Source organism: Salmo trutta, chromosome 3, assembly GCF_901001165.1.
Source record: "Salmo trutta chromosome 3, fSalTru1.1, whole genome shotgun sequence".
Taxonomy (NCBI): Eukaryota; Metazoa; Chordata; class Actinopteri; order Salmoniformes; family Salmonidae; genus Salmo; species Salmo trutta.
The window spans coordinates 15,235,299-15,259,678 of NC_042959.1; the positions used below are offsets into that span (position 1 = coordinate 15,235,299).

General features: G+C 44.7%; 1 protein-coding gene across 3 annotated transcripts in view; it reads left to right on the forward strand.

The window, feature by feature from the left end:
- The window catches only part of LOC115169223 (protocadherin-1), a 345,303-nt gene that overhangs the window by 7,617 nt on the left and 313,306 nt on the right, over positions 1-24,380 (forward strand). For 2 of the 3 annotated variants that reach the window (XM_029724704.1, XM_029724700.1), the window contains exons 2-3: positions 2,537-3,365; positions 5,229-7,415. In XM_029724704.1, coding sequence (XP_029580564.1) covers positions 2,541-3,365; positions 5,229-7,415 — 3,012 coding nt within the window. In that variant the 5' untranslated portion in view covers positions 2,537-2,540. Of the gene's footprint in view, positions 1-2,536; positions 3,366-5,228; positions 7,416-7,783; positions 9,111-24,380 lie in introns of those variants that run through there. The other variant, XM_029724708.1, reaches the window with a different exon arrangement.

Below are 24,380 nucleotides of genomic sequence, written 5' to 3' on the forward strand. Positions count from 1 at the left end.
CAATGTAAATAGTCCGGGTAGCCATATGATCAGATGTTCAGGAGTCATGTGGATTGGTGGTAGAAGCTGTTAAGAAGCCTTTTGGACCTAGACTTGGTGCTCCGGTACCGCTTGTCGTGCGGTAGCAGAGAGAACAGTCTATGACTAGGGTGGCTGGAGTCTTTGATCATTAGGGCCTTCCTCTGACATGGGATGTGATGAACAAGTGTGGATCTTCCTGTGGCTGGAGCACGGCTTCTCCAGACTGTCTCCAAGGCCCCCCAGCCAGTAGCACATAGCTTGCATTCCAAATGGCACCCTATACCCTATGTAGGACACTTCATTTGGGACTCAACGCGAGTCTCTCACTGCCCCTGAGCACCATGCATCATAATGAAACCAGTCAAATCAAACTTTATTGGTCACATACACATAGTTAGCAGATGTTATTGGTCACATACACATATTTAGCAGATGTTATTGGTCACATACACATGGTTAACAGATGTTATTGGTCACATACACATGGTTAACAGATGTTATTGGTCACATACACATAGTTAGCAGATATTATTGCAGGTGAAGCGGAATGCATGTGTTTCTAAGCTCCAATAGTGCAATTACATCTAACAATACACAACAATACACACAGATCCTCACACACTTATCATATTGCATAATATGATATTTAATATCTGCGACATGGGTATGTACACCTCTGTTACAGTGGCGTGATGATAAATGATCTTCATAGTTTGATCTCTGTCACCAGCTATGGCCTCGCTAGGTTTTCACTAAGCAGCTCCACGATGAGGTCAGTAGGTTGGATGGGTTTTTAGTGGACGCCAGTGTTTTCCCCCACCAGTGGTACCGAATGAATTCAATGCAGCCTGTTCTCCCTGGCCTCTCCAGAGTTGTGAAATACCTGACCTGCTGAGAGGTGGAGAGGTAAGCCTGAGGCCAGGGGGGGAGGTATTTTGCACCTCTGAAAAGCCCTCCACACTCTAACACACACAAACTGAACACACACTTTATAATTCTGCCTGTGTGAGTGTCATCAGGGGAAAAGAGGAGCTGTCATTTGCAGACCCAGAATTAGACTACAGAAATGAGTCTCTCTCCCACTTGCTCACCCTCAATCATAGAGTGGAGCCCCTGTTCCTCAGCAGCCTCATTAGTACATCTCTCCTGCCTGGGTATGAGGAGTGTTCTGTTGGTATATGCTAGAGAAGCCCATATGTCATTTATTGTGTGTGTGTATGTGAATGCGTGCGTGTGTGTGAGAAAAAGTGAGTGAGTGTGTGTGCACATATATGTTTAGGCCTGGTGTGTAATATTTCTCATCTCAATGAACGTCACACGGAACAAACAACTGCTCCCTCCTGATATGAGTGTGTTTATCTCTCTCTCTCTCTCTCTGTCTCTCTCCATCTCTCTCTGTCTCTCTCGCTCTCTCTTTCTCTCTCTTATTATTTTGCCTCATTAAAGAGCCCCTTATACTCCAGGGGACCAGACTTCCAGGAAATGAAGGTTTATTTTCCTCCTCTCTTATCTTCTCAATGGTGTACACACACACGCGCGCACACACACGCGCGCACGCACACACACACAGGAACCTATATATACAAAAAGGAGGATGAGGAAGATGAGGAGGAAGGGAAGGCAAATCATTCTTCCTTTCTTTCTTCAGCATGCTAGACCCTACAGATCATCTGAGGAGAAGGATGGGGACTGGGGGGATGATTAGAAGGCATCTTTTCAAAAACAAGGATGTGAAAAACACAGATTAACCCCCGCAGACCTGTCTCCTTTCCCCGGTTGTAGCGAGCATGAGACTCTCCACACGCAGAGAACATATACAGTGAAGTGAATTAGAGCCAGGGGAGAACAGGGAAGTGGGGAAATGGGGATCAAAGCAGTGTGCTGAAACAGAGAGGTAATTAATAAAGGAGGAAAGAGGTTAAGAATCAAAAGGAGAGTTGCTTTGTGTGTAAATTACCGTGTGTTCAATTAGGCCTTGATTGGGTTGCTTTTCGTCGTGATATCATCGGCGCTGAAAAACAAAACCCCTGGGATTTGGCACCACATATGATTTTCTAGTTGCTGCCTTTTAGTGGCATATTCAGTTTCAAAGTCCAAATTAGTGAGCTGTATGCAATGTTTGGTAGCCTTGGAATAGCTGAAGGACACCTAATGTTGTCAGTGTCCAGAATTAGCAGGGGGAGGTAGGCAACAGTGGCAGTGGAATCCTTTTCCGTCCCCTTAGTCTACTGCTGCATATGTCATTGAAGTACCTGGCAGAGATACAAGGTTGAGTCCGTTTTATGGATAGGACATGGCTCGAACTCTCGCGAAACAGACGTCTCACTCAAGTAATTGTTTCAGACACATTAAGTGTCTTGTGCAAAAAAGTTTGCAATAAATTAAAACGAGACCTGTCATAAATCCCGAAGGGGATTTATGTCTGTGTCTTTAAAAGTTGTCCGGACCTTTCTAGAAGATGAGTGAGGCCATTTCTAATCATGTTTGTTTGTCTTTGTCATTTTCTTTCTTGCAGACCGATGCTGTGCCTGTCAAGCGGAGGGATGGTGCTGAGGTGGGATTCCACGCTGGTGTTGGCCGCCATGCTTCTGGTTTGCTGTGGCGCCGATCCCACTGACATTCTCTACCGGATGCTCGAGGAGCAGCCGCCCAACACGTTGATCGGCAGCCTGGCATCGGACGAGGGCCTGCCCGACTCAGGCCACCTGTACAAGCTGGAGGTGGGCGCCCCTTACCTGCGCGTGGATGGCAAGACAGGAGACATTTACACCACAGAGGTCCCCATCGACCGTGAGACACTGCGGGACTGCCGCAACCTGCTCGAGGGCGACAAGTGCTTCCTAGAGTTCGAGGTGTCCATCACGGACCTGAAGCAGGGCCAGGGACCGCGGCTGATTGAGGGCCGCATCGAGGTGCAGGACGTCAATGACAACACACCCCAGTTCACCTCGCCCATCCTCATGCTGTCCATCCCAGAGAACACACACATCGGGGCACTCTTCTCCATCCCCATGGCCAGCGACAAGGACTCGGGCCACAACGGCGTAGCCGAGTACTCGCTTAGCGCCGGGCCTGACGCCGACCAGCTCTTCAGCCTGCAGGTGGCCGAGGACACAGACGAGAAGCAGCCGCAGCTCATCGTCATGGGCAACCTGGACCGTGAGCAGAAAGACTCGTACGATCTCAACATCCGTGTGGTGGATGGGGGCACACCGCCGCGAGCTAGCAGCGCCCTGCTGAGGGTGACCGTCACCGACCAGAACGACAACGCACCCAAGTTTGAGAGGAGCCACTATGAGGCTGAGCTGGCTGAGAACAGCCCTGTGGGACACTCAGTCTTGCAGGTACTAAACAGACAGAGATACCTACAGTACATACAGAGACTCTATATACTTTACATTTCTTTTAATATTTTTTTTAGCATTTTAGTCATTTAGCAGACACTTTTATCCAGAGTGACTTACAGTTAGATAGAGATACACTCATAGACTCAGTCACAAAGTTTATATCTCTCTCCCTCTCTCAGAGCATTTCACACATGAAAATAACTGCCGTTTCATGCTGTCGGGCCATTTGTTTCAGTCAAAAGCGCAATGAAGTAGATTCACTTAGAGTAACTAAGTGAATCTTTAAAGTCAGACTTTGTGGTTCAGCTATTCAACTCCCCACACCATATTTATACTTCACAATTTATATCTGGTGAAGAGACAGTGAAAGGAACTGGTGAACTAGCTAACACTAAGATCCAAAGAGCCCTCAAACTCCACTTGACAAGCACCCTCATTATATTAGGCCCCCTATTTCCCATGGGGCCTGGGCACCGATACAAAACAACAGGGTTAAGGTTTAGGAAACGATGGAACCAAATCATATTCTCTTCAGCAAATTGATTTTTCTTCCTCTTTCCACTGTCGCTTTAACCACCGGTTTTACAAAACACTAGTGAATTATTGACAGGTTCTGAGAATGGCATATTGGATTGCAGTGCGACACAGCCGATAAGGCGAGCCCTACAGTTGGCCGGGTTCCAGGAGCAATTTGAGACGAAGTGTCCAGGCATAAAATGTGTATAAATACTGTTAATCTCTCAGTCAACAATTAGTCCATGCGTTCAAGACGTTTTCAAATAGTATTTTCTCCCTTCATGATCTTGCTAAGGGAGCAGTGGCAAATGAACGGCAAGGGTGGAAAAATAGTCTAATTTGACAACTTAAACAGGTCAGACGTGTCAATCAAGCATTTCTGCTTTCTCAAAGGAATTCTCTCCAAATGCCTGTTAAGTGAAATGCATTCTGGGGTTTCTGTGGAGGATGAAATGGAATGAGTCACATAGAGCATTAATACCAATAAACCCCATGGATAATCTGATGTCTGAGTCACATTAAGTCATGCATGGCTCGGTAATGGGAGGGCTGGGGCATTCTATTTGACTATCATATGGGCTAAGTGATACGGTGTTTTGCAAGGTGTGTTTAAGAATGAGTAATGTTAGAAAGATGACAGAAATGATTCTTGGTGTGTCAGGTGGTAAAGGTGTCAGAGTGACACTGTAAGGTTGGGTCTGACAGTTTACCTCCATTCTAAATGATACCTCGCTCATTTTCCCAGTCCATTTACACCAGATCAACTCACAGACACCTCTATTTATACTGTGTAATCATGGGCCTATAATGGGATAAAATATATTAGGATCCTTATAACCAAACTCACTGAGTTGATATTCCCCCATGTGTAGATTACGGAGATGGCTTGCTTCCTAATGTATTAATGCAAGGCTGTTCTCAGAAGCTTATGGGAAGTTTCTTGTTTTGGCAAGGAATACAGAGGAAGGGCCAAGTCAATCCGTTGCCACCAATCTCTGTCACTCTATCTCCTCCTGTTGGCCCCTGTAGGAACAAGGGCCTTTTGATAATGGGAGGAACATTAACACTCTCAGTCATTTCCCCATTAGCTGCCAATGACCCATGTGACAATCACTAGATGTTTATGTGGGGCTGTGCATGCTTAGTTTTGATAGTCCATTATGCATGACACAGAGCATGAACTTGAGCTATGAGGAGAATCAAGGCTTTGATACAATCTAGGAGTGAATTTAGAGGCATTTACATAAATTATGGGGAATACAATTGTTTCGTGGTTTTGAAAACGGTAGGTTGCAGAAGCTAAAGGCTAATCTTTTATGTGTTTGTGTGTGTGCGTGTGTCCAGGTGAAAGCCAACGACGCTGACATGGGTACCAACGGGGAGATCGACTATAGCCTGCACCAGGCCTCCGATGCCGTCCAGAGGTTGCTACGCATTGACCGCTCCACAGGGATCATCTACGTCAAGGGGCTGGTGGACCGCGAGGAGGAGAGCTTCCTCAAGTTCTTCGTGGTGGCCAAGGACCGCGGCCCCAACTCCAAGAACTCCAAAGTCCTGGTGACCATCAACGTCAAGGACCAGAACGATAATGCACCCGCCATCGAGATCCGTGGCATCGGCCTGGTCACCCACCACGACGGCGTGGCCAACATCTCAGAGGACATGCCCATCGGCACGCCTGTGGCCCTGGTGCAGGTGTCGGATCGTGATGAAGGGGAGAATGCTGTGGTCACCTGTGTGGTGGCCGGGGACGTCCCCTTCCAGCTGCGGCCCGCCAGCGAGTCAGCCAACGACCGCAAGAGGAAATACTTCCTGCAGACCACGACCCTGCTAGACTATGAGCGCATCAAGGACTACAGGATTGAAATAGTAGCGGTGGACTCCGGTAACCCTGCACTGTCCAGCACAAACTCCCTGAAGGTGCAAGTCACCGACATGAATGACAATGCCCCTGTCTTCTCCCCCACCTTGTTTGAGGTGGACTTTGCAGAAGAGAATCAGCCAGGTGATAAGGTCCTGGATGTGGTGGCCACGGACGCGGACAGTGGGTCCAACGCAGAGCTGACCTACAGCATCATCATGGACTCGACCACTAAGGGGCTCTTTGAGATCGACCCCAAAACGGGAGAGGTGCACGTGAGGAATACGCTGGACCGTGAGCACAGAGAGCAGTACGAGTTCCACGTGGCAGCGGCCGATAAGGGCTCGCCTAGCCTGAGGGGGACGGCCACGGTAGTGGTCAAGGTGCTGGACCGTAACGACAACGACCCCAAGTTCATGTTGAGCGGCTACAGCTTTTCCGTTTTGGAGAACATGCCTCCGCTCAGCCCTGTTGGCATGGTGACGGTCATCGATGCAGATAAGGGCGAGAACGCCAGGGTGCGGCTCTCTGTGGAGCCCGACAATGGCAAGTTTGTCATCCAGAATGGCACAGGCACTATCCTATCCAGCATCTCCTTTGACCGTGAGAAGGAGAGCACATACACTTTCCGCCTCAAGGCTGTGGACGCCGGTGACCCTCCCAGGTCCTCCTACGTGGGTGTGACCATCAACGTCTTGGACGAGAACGATAACTCCCCCTACGTCACCAAGCCCTCTAACTCCTCCTACAAGTACCTCCCACCTCTCACGACCCCCGAGACACGCGTGGAAGTGGTGGAGGCTGAAGACATCGACACAGGACCCAACGCCGAGCTGGTCTTCAGCATTACGGGCGGGAACCCCTACGGACTGTTTCACATCTCGCCCAGCAATGGGGAGATAACCCTGGCCCAGGAGTTCACCCGCAAGCACAACGGGCTCCACCGTCTGGTGGTGAAGGTGAGCGACAAAGGCAAGCCACCACGCCACACCACCGCCCTGGTCCACATCTTTGTCAACGAGACCATGGGCAACATCACCCTGATTGAGTCTCTGGTGGGTCACAGCCTCTACACTCCTCTGGACAGAGACATTGCTGGGGACCCCAACTACGCGCTGGCCCAGCGCAGCAACATCCTGTACGGCAGCCTAGCGGGCATCGCCGGAGTCATCCTGGTCATCGTGGTGGTGGTGGTGATCCGCCATCGCATGCAGAAGGACACCAAGAGCGGCTACCAGGCGGGAAAGAAGGAGAGCAAGGACCTGTACGCCCCCAAAGCAGGGCCCAAGAATGGAAAGGGCAAAAAGAGCAAGAAGGGCAAGGTGCCCAAGCCCACCAAGCCACTGGAGGAGGATGAAGAGGCCAGCCTCCAGAAGGGCCTCAACTTCAACCTCATAAACGATAGTGTCAATGACAGTCCCCGGATCCACCTGCCCCTCAACTACCCCCCGGGCAGCCCCGACCTGGGCAGACACTACCGCTCCAACTCCCCACTGCCCTCCATCCAGCTGCAGCCCCAGTCCCCCTCTGCCTCCAAGAAGCACCAAGCCGTTCAGGACCTGCCTGCCACCAACACCTTTGTGGGCACAGGTGACAACAACTCTACAGGCTCCGATCAATATTCGGATTACAGCTACAAGGCAAACCCGCCGAAATACAGCAACAAACAGGTAGGCGACTACTTCCCCACAGCAGGGTACAACAGGAACATTATATGGACCGACGAGGTTTGGTAGAATTTGGACTGAATCACAGAGATTTGCTACCAAAGCTGCACTGATCACTCATTCTCTCACCGCGATCACGCCACTACCTTTCCCAAATCAGGGCAGGCTTGCCTTTTCATCTCTCATTTTTATTTTTTGTTATGTTTATGTTTGTCATTTAAAAAAATCCTCACCTTAAAATGGACTCACTACACTTTCACGCTAAGAAGGAAATATTTAATTTTATCTCAACCTTTTGAGGGGTTTAAATGAAGGAGCTTATGTTTTTTAAATGAAGGAGCTTATGTTTTTGTGTTGTTTTTATTTTACAGGAGGCACATCTTTGGTTGAGCACCTACACTGCCCCACACAGAGTCATTCCGTATATTTTAATGTGTTTAGAGAAATCATTTGGTTTTAAAGTCCCTTTTTATGGCAGGATTCTATTTCCTTTCTCACTGAGTTTGTTCATTTGAGTGTGACAAAGTGCTGGTGAATTCCTTAGACACTTTTATTGTCTGTTGGCTACCACTGGAGAGTACAAGCTTGGCCTAACTGCACTTTTTTATGTTTTCACTTCAAAATAATTAAAACCATTCACCAAAGGGTAGATAGCCAAGGGGAAAGAAGGGAGTGGGGGAAGGTAAGCAAAGAAGACATATAAAAATTGAAAAGCACACTTAACGACAAGGGAAGGTCCTTTCAGACACCTTGTGTTATTTTGAAGCCTGCCACTGCACATCCTGTCAGGCCATTGAAAAAGGACTCTTCATTTACTGGGGCTTAAGTTAATTGTTTGCACAGATTAATGGCAGGTAATTCCAGCCCCGCTCGCCTGTACACAGAGAGTGCCTTGCTTTATTTAACGTACATATGTGGGGTGGTTAAATTCATGCTCATAAGTAGTGTGGTATGGCACCTTTATGAGTAATGGACTTGAGGCCCCGGCAAGCTGTGAATAATGTCACATCCACTGTGAAACGAGAGGCTCTGAAAAGAAAGAACAGGAGACCGAGGTTGATTGCATTTTGCAGTAGTATCTGTTGGAGAGTATACCAAAAAAACAAGATTGCTTTGTTCGTATGGCCTCTTTAAAATGATTTGGAGACAATCGTATGATGTAGTAATATGCAAGTTGTACATATGTGAATAACAAACTATGTTTGCTGATGTTGTATTTTTAGTTTTACTCATCATGTATTTGTTCTGATTGCAACATGTCCTGTGTGTGATTTGTACTCAAATGGAGAACATTCATTTTTTGTGAGTAACTGAGCCACTCAGTTGTCCTTGTTAGTGATGCCTGCATTCACCAACACAATTCTCTAACAATCAAATTACACACACAAACACACACACACACATTTGAATACAGGAGGTAGTACTGTTATTGTCATGCTTCAAGTGAGCGTCATAATGTTTGCTACACTAGAGTATCCAGGAGGCATTGCAGTTCAGTGTTCCATGTTGCTTGAGTTCAGCTGTATTTAAAGCTGCAGTTATCCCCATTTTGACGAGACATTTTCATTTTGCTTCTGTTTTTGTTTTATCCATTTCTTTGTTTGTAAAAATATTGTACCCTGGGATAAAATTTGTTCAGGTTTTTTTTACGACTAAATCCAATTTTATTTCAATAAAAACGTTGTTAAAATGGTGAAATCACACTCTCTGTGCATTCCATGGGCATTGGGCTTGAGCTAAAGTAAGATTTTGGGCCGGGCCAAATGGGGATTAAAACTACAAATGGGAAATGAATGCTTAAGGTACAGTATTCCATTTTCATTATCATCTTTCTTTGTTGACAATCATTAACTTTCCCTCCAGCTAACACGCTTCATTACACCATGGGTTACATGGGTTGGACTAACAGCGCCACAAGAACCAATGTTTTTTCTTTAGACACGCACTCTCCAGTCCCCACATAGCACTAATTATGACTCCCCCCTCAGCTAGCATTTTAACTTGAACGTTTCAGAGACACAAAAATCAAGTGGACATTTAGAAAGCCTTGACCTCACTCTAAATGCTAACTTAGCTCTTATATCTGCATGCCATTTATAATTAACTTTTTTGTTGCTAATAATTTTGTCTTTCTGTTTTTAAATAACTAAACTTCTGACATTTCGAGAGCTTGGGACTATAAGGTTCTATCTGCGTTTTTGTTTAAATGGAGTTATTGTCATATCCTTGTTCTATAGCATTTATAGTACTCTAAATACCCCCAATTTATGTTAAGTTCAAAAGATTACAAGATAAAAATCGCTGACACCATTCAAACCAATGAGGGTTCGGAACTTTAAAGCCAGTTATCTCAGAATGATCTTTTTGCAGATAGAACCTTCTAGTCATTCCCAAGCTCTCGATCTTCAGTCAAATGAGATCTCTATTCCCCAACTCTAACCCAATATGAAGTTTTCCTTCAATATGGAATGTATATTAGAGGAAAGAGTTTATATTTCCACTCTGTCTTACCCACCCTCCCATCATTGAAATTCCTCCTGCATCAGTGCTGCCTAAACACCGTAGATTCTGCCCTCAGCTTGCGCAGTCGCCATGGAAACGGAATGACCGTTGTGTGTGTGTGTGTGTGCGTGCGCTGACTCACGGAGCTGTGCGACGCAGGTGGGGAGGCGCGGGGGGGGGGTCGTCGAAAGAGGGTATATCACCAGTCTGGTACCCGGTGACAGTTCAGTTTTACATCGCACCTCGTCCATCCCCATGCCTGTCGTCACTGCTCTGTTTTTGTAATGTCAAATGAGTGTCTTGCCTATACATTTTTCTGAGAGCGACAGAGCTCTGCCTTAGGTCTGTGCTATGTCCTCATACCCAGTCCTCTAAAGCTCACATCATTACATCTCCTGTAGTTGTCACACAGAGATAATCATCCCTTCTCCGTCACTCTTAACTACACAGTAGGACTGTAATAGTAGAATACTGTACCTTGTCTATCTGAGAGTTCCCTCTGTGCTCTGCCCTTTGAGAGAGAATAAAGAGCTGTGGATACTGCAGCCTTAAATCAGTGAGTGAGTGCGTGTGCGCTTGTGTGTGTGTGGGATGCATCCGGGTTGCTTTTTGTGTTTGTTTGGGTCTGCTGGTTTCCTGTTTTGGTGTAACAACATAGCTTATAGCCTGACCGATACATGAAATAGGTGTTCTTGTTCCTCAGAGTTGGATGGCTACAGAGATGCATTCGGACAACTACTAGTTGTGGTGACAGTTGCTTCTTGTCTCCTTTCCCTTCTTTGTTTTTGATGAAGGGGGTGTGGCAGTGATGGTTTCCGAAAGCGTAATGGCATAATGTAAAGGCACAGAGAGAAAGAATGGAAGGAAGAGGGAATATTTCTCCTTTAGCCCCCCTCAAATGAGAACAATTGTTTTCCTCAAATTGGGTCTGAAGTGCCAAAACAATGGAGAAGACCAGGCGTGTCTTCAGACTGAAATAAATCTTCGTCCCACCTAGTGGGCCTGAGAACGAGGGAATATTAATGCCCTCTCTCTCTGTCCATCCCTACATCCATCTCTACCCCCCTCCCCTCACCGATCACAGGAGGTTGGTGGCACTTTAATTGGGGAGGACGGACTGGAGTGGAATTAGTGGAATGGTATCAAATATATCAAACACGTGGTTTGATGTCATTCCATTCGTTCTGTTCCAGCCATTATTATGAGCCGTCCTCCCCTTAGCAGCCTCCTCTGTCACCGATTCACTGTTGTCCATTAACCTATCTCTGCCTTTCATGGCAGTCGTTTCTGACTTTCCCTGACTCTCAATCACTCTTTCTCTCTCTCGCTCACTCACTCCATCTCTCTCTCGCTCTGTCTATCTCCCCCTCTGCCGCAGTGGTCAGGGCGCCACGGGCGAAAAGTGGACAGTGTCACTCTATTCTTCTAAGAAGCGAGTCAATTATGCAAATGAGGCCCATGGCAGATGAAATGACAAGGCCTTGTGTAATGACCAGAGAGAGTTGTTATTGCCATCTGTCTCTGACCTGAGTACCAGCCTCCCCATTGGCTGGGTTAGTCAACGTTTCACTCCCGTTTTCATAAATACCTCAATGAATGCCCATATTTAGGTAGTCTTCAACTCAATGAGACTTTGAGTGACATTCGACGGTGACTCACACAGACACAACAACACAATAGACCTGTAGGTGTAGATGGATAGGAAAAATTCAAGCGAGGGGCAAAATGGCCACCGTAAAAGTTTCAGGAATAACAAAACCAACCAACATTTGAATTATGCATGAGCCGTCGTCGAAAATGTCGGGCTAATTAAAATAAAAAGCACCTAATTTTAACAAGCAGAATCCCGGTAATGGAGTCTTTTATTGTTGGCTGTTTTTTTTCCCTCTGCGTTGGTCTCTTCAAACTTGGCATGACACTCTGATGAGATGAGAATCATTAGTTTCACAGCGCTCCGCACCTTTGTGTGCCCCCAGGCTGATAACGTCTTTTGTCTGCATTTCACGGGAGAAAATTACATACATTTTAGCGCCGCCGTGGCAAAGTGCATCGGCTCTTTGTGCCTGGTAGTTTTTCATCTGCAATCAGAGGGGATCCTGGACCAGCTTTTTTATCGCTGGCACTGCCAGGGATACCCGTGCCCATACATTTGGATGGTTTAGGTGGCTCCTTCCTCACCAATCAATTATAGTTAATATGAAGGAGTATTTTATAAATGACAGTTAATCTGAAGAAGTATTTTATAAATGATAGTTAATCTGAAGAGTGTTTTACAAATTATAGTTAATCTGAAGGAGTATTCTATGAATGATAGTTAATCTGAATAAGTATTTTATAAATGATAGTTAATCTGAATAAGTATTTGATAAGGCATATTCTATGAATGATAGTTAATCTGAATAAGTCTTTTATAAATGATAGTTAATCTGAATAAGTATTTTATAAGGCATATTCTATGAATGATAGTTAATCTGAATAAGTATTTTATAAATGATAGTTAATCTGAAGAAGGGTTTTATAAATGATAGTTCATCTGAAGGAGTATTTTATAAATGATAGTTCATCTGAAGGAGTATTTTATAAATGATAGTTCATCTGAAGGAGTATTTTATAAATGATAGTTCATCTGAAGAAGGGTTTTATAATTGATAGTTAATCTGAAGAAGTATTTTATAAATGATAGTTAATCTGAAGAAGGGTTTTATAAATGATAGTTCATCTGAAGGAGTATTTTATAAATGATAGTTCATCTGAAGGAGTATTTTATAAATGATAGTTCATTTGAAGAAGGGTTTTATAAATGATAGTTCATCTGAAGGAGTATTTCATAAATGATAGTTCATCTGAAGGAGTATTTTATAAATGATAGTTCATCTGAGGGAGTATTTTATAATTGATAGTTCATCTGAAGAAGGGTTTTATAAATGATAGTTCATCTGAAGAAGGGTTTTATAAATGATAGTTCATCTGAAGAAGGGTTTTATAAATGATAGTTCATCTGAAGGAGTATTTTATAAATGATAGTTCATCTGAAGAAGGGTTTTATAAATTATAGTTCATCTGAAGGAGTATTTTATAAATTATAGTTAATCTGAAGGAGTATTTTATAAATGATAGTTCATCTGAAGGAGTATTTTATAAATGATAGTTAATCTGAAGGAGTATTATATAACTGATAGTTCATCTGAAGAAGTATTTTATAAATGATAGTTCATCTGAAGAAGGGTTTTATAAATGATAGTTCATCTGAAGGAGTATTTTATAAAGGATAGTTCATCTGAAGGAGTATTTTATAAATGATAGTTCATCTGAAGGAGTATTTTATAAATTATAGGTCATCTGAAGGAGTATTTTATAAATGATAGTTCATCTGAAGGAGTATTTTATAATTGATAGTTCATCTGAAGGAGTATTATATAACTGATAGTTCATCTGAAGAAGGGTTTTATAAATGATCGTTCATCTGAAGGAGTATTTTATAAAGGATAGTTCATCTGAAGGAGTATTTTATAAAGGATAGTTCATCTGAAGGAGTATTTTATAAATTATAGTTCATCTGAAGGAGTATTTTATAAATGATAGTTCATCTGAAGGAGTATTTTATAAATGATAGTTAATCTGAAGAAGGGTTTTATAAATGATAGTTCATCTGAAGGAGTATTTTATAAAGGATAGTTCATCTGAAGGAGTATTTTATAAATGATAGTTCATCTGAAGGAGTATTTTATAAATTATAGTTCATCTGAAGGAGTATTTTATAAAGGATAGTTCATCTGAAGGAGTATTTTATAAATGATAGTTCATCTGAAGGAGTATTTTCATTCTAACTGATCCTGTATAGTATGCTCCAAGATAGACAGGAAGTCCTTTACATCCTTCATTACTCTTTAGTACTGCAGAATTACACACATGTCCAGTACTCAAGAGTTACACACAAATTCAAATCAAATTTTATTTGTCACATGCACCGAATACAACACCAACACCGAATTCACCTTACCGTGAAATGCTTACTTACAAGCCAACAATTTAGTAAAAAAAAATACTTGTGAAAATATTTACTATGTAAACTAAAGTAAAAAACAAACAAATGAGTAACAATAAAATAACAATAACAAGGCTATATTTAAGGGGGTACCTGTACCGAGTCAATGTGTGGAGGAGTAATAGAGATATGTCCAGTAGTTAAGATGTCTTACCTCTGACAGTGTTATCTTATAACAGAGATGCAGACATAACGAGTGTCTCAAGTCTTGAGGTGTGAAAGTTTTGATGTGTGAAATTCTTAAGGTGTGAAGGTCTTGAAGTGTGAAGGTCTTGAGGTGTGAAAATGGAGGAATGCAGACCTATCTCTATTACTCTGGCTCTGTAGCTCCAGGACTGGGCTGAAACATGGAAGGGGGATTAGTTGGTGACAGTGAAACTGGGAATGGCTGTCTTGTCACACACAAAGGAGCTGTTGAGTCTCTTTCCCCTTGTTTTGTAGTATGTGAATTCCTCCGAGCAAGCATCACTCAGCGGAAGATAATCAATTCAGCCCCCTTTGTGTGTGGTGTGTGTGTGTGTGTGTGTGTGTGTGTGTGTGTGTGTGTGTGTGTGTGTGTGTGTGTGTGTGTGTGTGTGTGTGTGTGTGTGTGTGTGTGTGTGTGTGTGTGTGTGTGTGTGTGTGTGCGTGCATGCATGCGTGAGTACGCTCCTGTGTGTATGTGTGTCTATGTGTACATATGTGTGCTTCTGTATGTCTATGCATCATGCGTGTGTATGTATGCGTGTGTTCATGTGTGTGTCCTGTGCATAGCCACGTTTGCCAGCACATCCCCCCATTGCCTGGGGCTAGACTGTAGAGCGACAAGGCAGGTGAACCAATAAGACAAAGGCTCCCTCAGTGTCTCTCAGTAAAGAGGGTCTCTTGTCCCTTACCAGGGCCTCATTTGCCCTTTGACCTCTTAACAAACAGCAGTATAGGAAGGTCAAGATTGTTATTTAACCTTTACTTAACTTGGCTGCGTATGGTCGACTGTCAACAGCTCACAATAGCTGTCTCATCATCTATCAGGATAGCGCGGTGATTGGTGATAGAGGCTAACAGTCAAAGTCCCTTGGTTTTAGTACTAACTACTAGACTACAGTCAATAGCTGTGTTATCTACTTCCACAGCGTCAGATGAACTCGTAGATACCCTTTTTATGTCTCTGGAACCAGTATGAAGGAAGTTGGTCATAGTTTCGCAAGCAAATGCTAACTAGCGTTAGCACAATGACTGGAAGTCTATGGTATCTACTAGCATGCTAGAAGTTTCCATATACATTCCAATCATTGCGCTAACGCTCGTTAGCAATTACACTAATGCTACGTAGCAACTTCCTTCAAACTGCTCGCAGAGGCATAAAAATTGTATCCATGAGTTCATTTTACCTTGTGGATTGGCCAAAATCCTGAAGTATCCCTTTAACTGCCATGTAAAAAATTATGGCATTCCTCCATTTGAAAGGGTGTCAGTCACACATAGTTATGTTAATTAAGTATCTTAGGTAGTTTGAATAAATATATTTTGTAATTTGTACAGGCATGTTAGTTGTCTAACACTGAGCCCCCTGCAGAAAATAAAATGCATGCTCACTTGGGAGTTGGGAGGTGTGTGTGGTACTGCTAACAAGTCTTTCACCTGACATGACCTACTAGCACTATGCCTGTGTGACACCTCCCGCTCTCTCTCTCTCCCTTGCGTCACTCCTGCGACTGTCACTTCCTTTCCATTCAGTCGGCTTGGCAACCTCCCCTGTCGATACGGCACTGGTCACCACGCCGCTCCTTGGAGACTGTACACACTACTGTACACACTCACACACTCCCCAGAGGTCCTTCACTCACACAGTCCAGTGTCAGCTAGCATCTGCCCCCCCCCCACACACACACACTATCCCATTCCTCTCTTTTCCCCTCCATCTCGCAGCCCCCCTCTCTCTATCTCTCCCTCCAAATGCCCGTCTGGTGACTTCAGCTGCCTTTTCCAGGGGGCTGACAGCAGGAAAATAAACACGCGTACATATTCACCCACGGGGCCCTAGCAAAGAGCCTTGAATGATCATCATAATAATCGTAAAAATTAACAAGGATTCCAATAAACACTGGCTACTGTATTCTACCATGTTTCCACCCTCCACTTAACACGGAGGAGCCAAAAGGCACTGTCACCGCTGCGGAGAAAACGTGAAGCACAGGGAGACAAAAAAATAAAAACGTAATAATTTAAATGTAAATGAGGGTGGTTTCTGTTGAGTTTAGGGCATATTTATTGTGTGAATGTGACGAGACAGATTGGGAGAACTTTTGCTAAGTCTAGCTGCACAGTCACCCAGTCAGGACTCCCTTGTCATATTCTAGCCTTCATTTATCATTTATTTACTTAAGATTATTATTTCTTGTCATTTCTCAGGGTTGGCAAGGGATCAGCAGCACACACACACACACACACACACACACACACACACACACACACACAATCTGACACACTGATATGAACACATTCTTCATGTGTCACCTCATATGTCACTGTGGTGAGTACACACACATGCTGACATACAGACACACACATGTTCATACACACTTGATTACTCTCACTTGCTTCTAGACATAGCTACGATCCAAGGACGTGCTGTGACACAGGCTATCGGTATATATAGAAGTCAACTGGCTGTACAGTACTGTACGGTAGGCTATCAACACAGAAGACACTAAACTAGTGCTGGCAGATGTCATCTGTGGCATTCTGTTTACATGGACTTGTGGACAAGAGGGAAGGGAGGGGAGAGCGCAGCAGAAGACATCTCGGCATGCGTGTGTGTGTGTGCGTGAGTGCGCGGAGAGGAGATGTAATCAGCAGTGAAGGAACGGGCCTAGAGCAGATGTTAACTAACGGACGGCGTCCCCCCCCCCCATTCAGCTCCCCCTCCCTGGTGCCAGTCAGGAGGAGAGCAGATTGAGCAGAAATAAATCAAGAGAAACACAAGGCGGCGGCGCATAATGAGGAGGAGAGGACAGGAAGAGACCCATCTCTCCTTCACTACATCCATCCACGTCCACCTTCTCTAGAATCCTGTGACTAGCAACGCTGGTGTCTACATATGATCTTTGACCCCTGATAGCGGTGGCCCCAGTGGGGTTTGCTCGTGGCGTGTGTGTGTGACCCCAGGCAGATGAGACAGGGTTGGTAGCAGGTGGCAGAGCTCCGGAGAGGTGCATGCTCGCTGCCCTGCCCTGCAGTGAACACGTCTGTGGTTGAGATCTTACACACATAAACACACACACTGTAGTGCATTTAACAGCAGGGTTTGTGTGTGCGTGTTTATATGTCCAATATGGCTTTGGAAGACAAATGCATGTAGCATCAGTTTGTTTGTGTGAGCTTGGTTGTGTGTGTGTGTATGAGTGTACATTTGTTTACTTGTGTAACAGATTACTATGAAAAATCAAGCACAAGCTGCTTCCCCATCCTCCTTCTCCTCCTTCTCCTCCTTCCCCTTCTCCTTCTCATCTGTCATCATCTTCTCATCTCTCCTTCCCCTCCTTCTACTCCTTTTCATCTCTCCTCATTTTCTCATCCTCCTTCTCCTCCCACTCCTCCTCCTCCTCCTTTGCCCTCCACAAACAGTATATCAACTTTCTATTGCTCTGTGCTTACATATACAGTTGCTCACAATGTTTTGTTTCTGTGTATTTGAGTGTGTGTGTGTGTGTGTGTGTGTGTGTGTGTGTGTGTGTGTGTGTGTGTGTGTGTGTGTGTGTGTGTGTGTGTGTGTGTGTTGAAACGGGGACTCAGTTTGTGTCCCCTTAGGCGTGATTCCGTTCCACTTCACTTCCATCGCCGGAGCAGGTGGCAAAACCACACAAAGCAGCTTAGTGACGCCATTCACTTCAATTGGAAAGCCTAAGAAGAAGAGAACACATACCTACATCCTCTCTCTCTCTCTCTGGCTGTGTCTCAAACACACACTTTGTCTCTCTCTTCTCCCTCTCCTTCTCTTACACGTACACACGCTCGCTTGCAAACCAGACAAACACAATCCCTAGCCCTGGCTCAGCCCTCCACTGCCTGGGGCTAAGAGGGGAGCTGAATGTCAGCTTGTTTTGTCTCCCCCACCGCCTCCCACCAGCCTCCATCTGACATGTACACCCATCAACCCCTGTTTAGCGGCACCACATGGCACCATGCCATGTATCGTCCACTCACCTCAATCCAGCAGGCAAACTGGTTGCTCATTACACTAACAGGTCATTTTTTGGATACTGGAAAACTGACGAGATTGCAACTGAAATATTACACCTTTCTCTCACTAGGAAAAACACTGATGTACCTGGTTGTAACAGACCATTCGTTGTAATCTGATTAAATGACCAGAAAATCAGTTTACAACCAGACAATGACAATTAATGCCACATTGTGTGTTTGTGTGTGTGTGTGTGTGTGTGTGTGTGTGTGTGTGTGTGTGTGTATGCATGTGTGTGCCAGGTTGGTACATGCCAACTGCTGATTGGCGTGAAGGGACTTGTGTATCCCGTGTCGTGGGTTATTATTCTGGTGAGGCGGTGGGAATTGGCCTTGTGTCTGTTCACCATGGGGGGCCAGTGTATCTTTGAGAGCGAGTGTGTGATTGCAGACAACGGGGTGGAAGATAGTCGAAGGAAGTGGGGCTGTTTATGATAGTTGAAGTGGGGCTGTGCATAATAGTTGAAGTAAGTGGGACTGTGTATAATAGTTGAAGGAAGTGGGGCTGTGTATGATAGTTGAAAGAAGTGGGGCTGTTTATGATAGTTGAAAGAAGTGGGGCTGTGTATAATAGTTGAAGGAAGTGGGGCTGTGTATAATAGTTGAAGGAAGTGGGACTGTGTATAATAGTTGAAGTGGGGCTGTGTATAATAGTTGAAGTGGGGCTGTGTATAATAGTTGAAGGAAGTGGGACTGTGTATGATAGTTGAAGGAAGTGGGACTTTGTATGATAGTTGAAGGAAGTGGGGCTGTGTATAATAGTTGAAGGAAGTGGGACTGTGTATAATAGTTGAAGGAAGTGGGGCTGTGTATAATAGTTGAAGGAAGTGGGACTGTGTATGATAGTTGAAGGAAGTGGGACTGTGTATAATAGTTGAAGGAAGTGGGACTGTGTATAATAGTTGAAGGAAGTGGGGCTGTGTATGATATTTGAAGGAAGTGGGACTGTGTATGATAGTTGAAGGAAGTGGGACTGTGTATAATAGTTGAAGGAAGTGGGACTGTGTATAATAGTTGAAGGAAGTGGGGCTGTGTATAATAGTTGAAGGAAGTGGGGCTGTGTATGATATTTGAAGGAAGTGGGACTGTGTATGATAGTTGAAGGAAGTGGGGCTGTGTATAATAGTTGAAGGAAGTGGGACTGTGTATAATAGTTGAAGGAAGTGGGGCTGTGTATAATAGTTGAAGGAAGTGGGACTGTGTATGATAGTTGAAGGAAGTGGGACTGTGTATGATAGTTGAAGGAAGTGGGACTGTGTATAATAGTTGAAGGAAGTGGGACTGTGTATGATAGTTGAAGTGGGACTGTGTATAATAGTTGAAGGAAGTGGGACTGTGTATGATAGTTGAAGTGGGACTGTGTATAATAGTTGAAGGAAGTGGGACTGTGTATGATAGTTGAAGTGGGACTGTGTATAATAGTTGAAGGAAGTGGGACTGTGTATGATAGTTGAAGTGAGACTGTGTATGATGTGTATGATAGTTGACTGTGTATAATAGTTGAAGGAAGTGGGGCTCTGGAGAGCCCTGTGGTTGCGGGCGGTGCAGTTGCCGTACCAGGCGATGATACAGACAGACAGGATGCTCCCAATTGTGCATCTGTGAAAGTTTGTGAGGGTTTTAGGTGCCACGCCAAATTTCTTCAGCCTTCTGAGGTTGAAGAGGCGCTGTTGCGCCTTCTTCACCACACTGTATGTGTGGGTGGACCATTTCAGTTTGTCAGTGATGTGTACACCGAGGAACATGAAGCAACTGTCCCAGTTTCCACTTCTCCTACTCCACTGTTCAACAGAATAGTTCCACGGTGGAGAGAGTGACTGACTAAGAGGATGAGAGAGAGAGAATAGAGAGAGGAGATAGAGAGATGGAGAAAGTGAGAGAGAGAGTCAGTCTCTCTCCACTCTCTCTGGTATTGTTTCAGTAGGTGTATATTCTAACATAGTCAGCCTCAAGCATCTACAGATCAGTGGGTGGAACAGCACTCCTACCAAAATAGAGAGAGAAAGAGAGAGAGAGAGTGAATGATAGAAAGAGAGACAGGGAATCCAAAATACTGCCAAAACCACTTTCCAGCATATAGCTGCATAAGGCAGAGTCCATGATACAGGAAGGGGAAGGAGGGATGAAAAGTGGAGAAAGGGGAGATAATAGGAGAACTGACAGACTGGCTCAGGGGTGAAACCCTTGCCATAGCAGGGAAGTATCTCTTCCACTCATCAATCGATGCCTCAATCTATCAATCAATCTTAATTGTTCCCTCGGGGGGGCCTTGTTTAGCAGCAGATAGACAACACTGCTGTGGAAGACAATCCTAAAATCTATACTACGTATAGATGATATACACATATACAACATCGCCTTTGCCCCAAGCAAGCAACCGTCAATCACTCTCAGCTTGAATCATGGACTTCTGTTTGTCTCTCAGCTTGAATCATGGACTTGTGTTTGTCTCTCAGGTTGAATCACAGACTTGTGTTTGTCTCTCAGGTTGATCATGGACTTGTGTTTGTCTCTCAGCCTGAACCATGGACTTGTGTTTGTCTCTCAGCCTGAACCATGGACTTGTGTTTGTCTCTCAGCCTGAACCATGGACTTGTGTTTGTCTCTCAGGTTGATCATGGACTTGTGTTTGTCTCTCAGGTTGATCACGGACTTGTGTTTGGCTCTCAGGTTGAATCATGGACTTGTGTTTGTCTCTCAGGTTGAATCATGGACTTGTGTTTGTCTCTCAGTTTGAATCATGGACTTCTGTTTGTCTCTCAGCCTGAACCATGGACTTGTGTTTGTCTCTCAGGTTGATCATGGACTTGTGTTTGTCTCTCAGGTTGAATCATGGACTTGTGTTTGTCTCTCAGGTTGATCATGGACTTCTGTTTGTCTCTCAGCCTGAACCATGGACTTGTGTTTGTCTCTCAGCCTGAACCATGGACTTGTGTTTGTCTCTCAGGTTGATCATGGACTTGTGTTTGTCTCTCAGGTTGACCATTGACCATTGACCATTGTTTGTTTGTCTCTCAGGTTGATCACGGACTTGTGTTTGCCTCTCAGGTTGAATCATGGACTTGTGTTTGTCTCTCAGGTTGAATCACAGACTTCTGTTTGTCTCTCAGCCTGAACCATGGACTTGTGTTTGTCTCTCAGCCTGAACCATGGACTTGTGTTTGTCTCTCAGCCTGAACCATGGACTTGTGTTTGTCTCTCAGCCTGAACCATGGACTTGTGTTTGTCTCTCAGCCTGAACCATGGACTTGTGTTTGTCTCTCAGCCTGAACCATGGACTTGTGTTTGTCTCTCAGCCTGAACCATGGACTTGTGTTTGTCTCTCAGCCTGAACCATGGACTTGTGTTTGTGTGGAAGAACAGAAGAATGGATGCATTTAAAGCATTCTTTAGATTTCCACTCCTCTCTCTCGATCTCTCCCTCTCAATTCAACTCAAAGGGCTATATGGGCATGGGAAACATATGTTTACATTGCCAAAGCAAATGGAATAGACAATAAATAAAAGAGAAATAAACAACATTAGCCAACGTTACACTCACACCAGTTTTAATAGAATATAGACATTTCAGATGTTATATCATTGGCTATGTACAGTGTTCTAACAATGTGCAAGTAGTTGAAGTATGAAAGGGAAAATATATAAACAGATAAATATAGGTTGTATTTACAATGTTGTTTGTGGTTCACTGGTTCCCCTTTTCTCATGGCAACAGGCCACAAATCTTGCTGCTGTGACTGCACACTATGGTATTTTACCGTACAGATATGGGAGTTTTCAAATTGTTGTTTTCAAATTCTTTGTGAGTCTGTGTGATCTGTGGGAAATATGTGTCTCTAATGTGGTTTCCACCTCATTTTGTGGGCAGTGGGCACATTGCCTGTCTTCTCTTGAGAGCCAGGTCTGCCTATGGCGGTGTCTCTCAATAGCAAGGCTATGCTCACCGAGTCTGTACATAGTCAAGAATGGAGTTAATTCAGGGTCAGTCACAGTGGTCAGGTGTTCTGTGGACTCTATGTTAAGGGCCACATTGCATTCCAGTTTGCTCATTTCATTGGTTGATTCTTTCCAGTGTATCAAATAGTTATATTTTTGCTTTATAATATTTTGTAGTTGTGAACAGAGCCACAGAACCAGCTGGCCGAGGGGACTCTTCTCTAGATTAATCTCCCTGTAGGTGAGGGCTCTGAGGGGACTCTTCTCTAGGTTCATCTCCCTGTAGGTGAGGGCTCTGAGGGGACTCTTCTCTAGGTTAATCTCCCTGTAGGTGAGGGCTCTGAGGGGACTCTTCTCTAGGTTAATCTCCCTGTAGGTGAGGGCTCTGAGGGGACTCTTCTCTAGGTTCATCTCCCTGTAGGTGAGGGCTCTGAGGGGACTCTTCTCTAGGTTCATCTCCCTGTAGGTGAGGGCTCTGAGGGGACTCTTCTCTAGGTTCATCTCCCTGTAGGTGAGGGCTCTGAGGGGACTCTTCTCTAGGTTAATCTCCCTGTAGGTGAGGGCGCTGAGGGGACTCTTCTCTAGGTTCATCTCCCTGTAGGTGAGGGCTCTGAGGGGACTCTTCTCTAGGTTCATCTCCCTGTAGGTGAGGGCTCTGAGGGGACTCTTCTCTAGGTTCATCTCCCTGTAGGTGAGGGCTCTGAGGGGACTCTTCTCTAGGTTCATCTCCCTGTAGGTGAGGGCTTTGTAGTGGAATGTGTGGGGCATCGCATCCTTTTAGGTGGTTGTAGAATTGAACAGCTCTTATCTGGATGTTGATAACTAGTGGGTGTAGTCCTCATTCTGCTCAGCATGCATTGTTTGGGTTTTGCGTTGTGCACAAAGTATATTTTTGCATAATTCTGCATGTGAATTCTTGGTTGGTGAGTGAACCCCAGACCTCACAACCATAGAGGGCAATGGGTTCGATAACTGATTGAAGTATTTTTAGCCAGATCCTAATTGGGATGTTGAGTTTTATGTTCCTTTCTCTACCTACCGCTCTCTCCTTCTACCTCTCTCTCTACCTATCTTATATATATATATATATATATATATATATATATATATATATATAAGATAGGTAAGATATATACATATCTCTTGCTTCAGCTGCAGTTCAGTTCCACTCTGCTTAAATACACCAAGGTCATTGTTGTAGGTGGCACTGCTGTTGGCTGAGATAAGGACTATACACAAAAGGATTTCTGATGTCAAAGAATTTACTGCTAGACCTAAGTTTTAGGCTAGAGGATGGATCTAAAGCAAGTTTGCGATTTGCTAGTGAAAGACATATCTGCTAGTGAAAGACATATCTGCTAGTGAAAGACATCTGCTAGTGAAAGACATATCTGCTAATGAAAAACATATATGCTAATGAAAAACATATATGCTAATGACAGACATATTGCTTGACTGGGAAGCTGGCTCCAGTAATATGATGATAACAGTCGAGACACGGTCACCCCGTCTCGCTTGCATGTGTGTATGTTTTTATTTGTATTTTTATTTAACTGGGTAAGTCAGTTAAGAACAAATTCTTATTTACAATGACGGCCTACCCCGGGCCGAACCCTAACCTGGACGTCACTCGGGCAATTGTGCGCCACCCAATGGGACTCCCAATCACAGCCGGTTGTGATACAGCCTGAAATCGAACCAGGATCTGTAGTGATGCCTCTAGCACTGAGATGCAGTGCCTTAGACCGCTGCACCACTCGGGAGCCCCTGTATGTGTGTGTGTGTGTGTGCGTGTCTGAATGACATGCCTAAAAAGACCAGGGGGTAGTCCATCCATGGTTTGTCCCATTTGGAGAGCAGAAGCGACTGGCCTTGGTCGAGTTGTGGTCAGGGTAGGTCAGGGTCGCTGTATGGGCTCTTTCCTTCAGCTCGGTTGGAGGTGCCATGCCAAAGCCCGAGGCTCTCCCTCATTACTCATAGGATCCACCCTACTCTTCTCTACCTACTCCCCACTCCATTACTCATAGGATCCACCCTCCTCTTCTCTACCTACTCCCCACTCCATTACTCATAGGATCCACCCTCCTCTTCTCTACCTACTCCCCACTCCATTACTCATAGGATCCACCCTCCTCTTCTCTACCTACTCCCCACTCCATTATTCATAGGATCCACCCTCCTCTTCTCTACCTACTCCCCATTCCATTACTCATAGGATCCACCCTCCTCTTCTCTACCTACTCCCCACTCCATTATTCATAGAA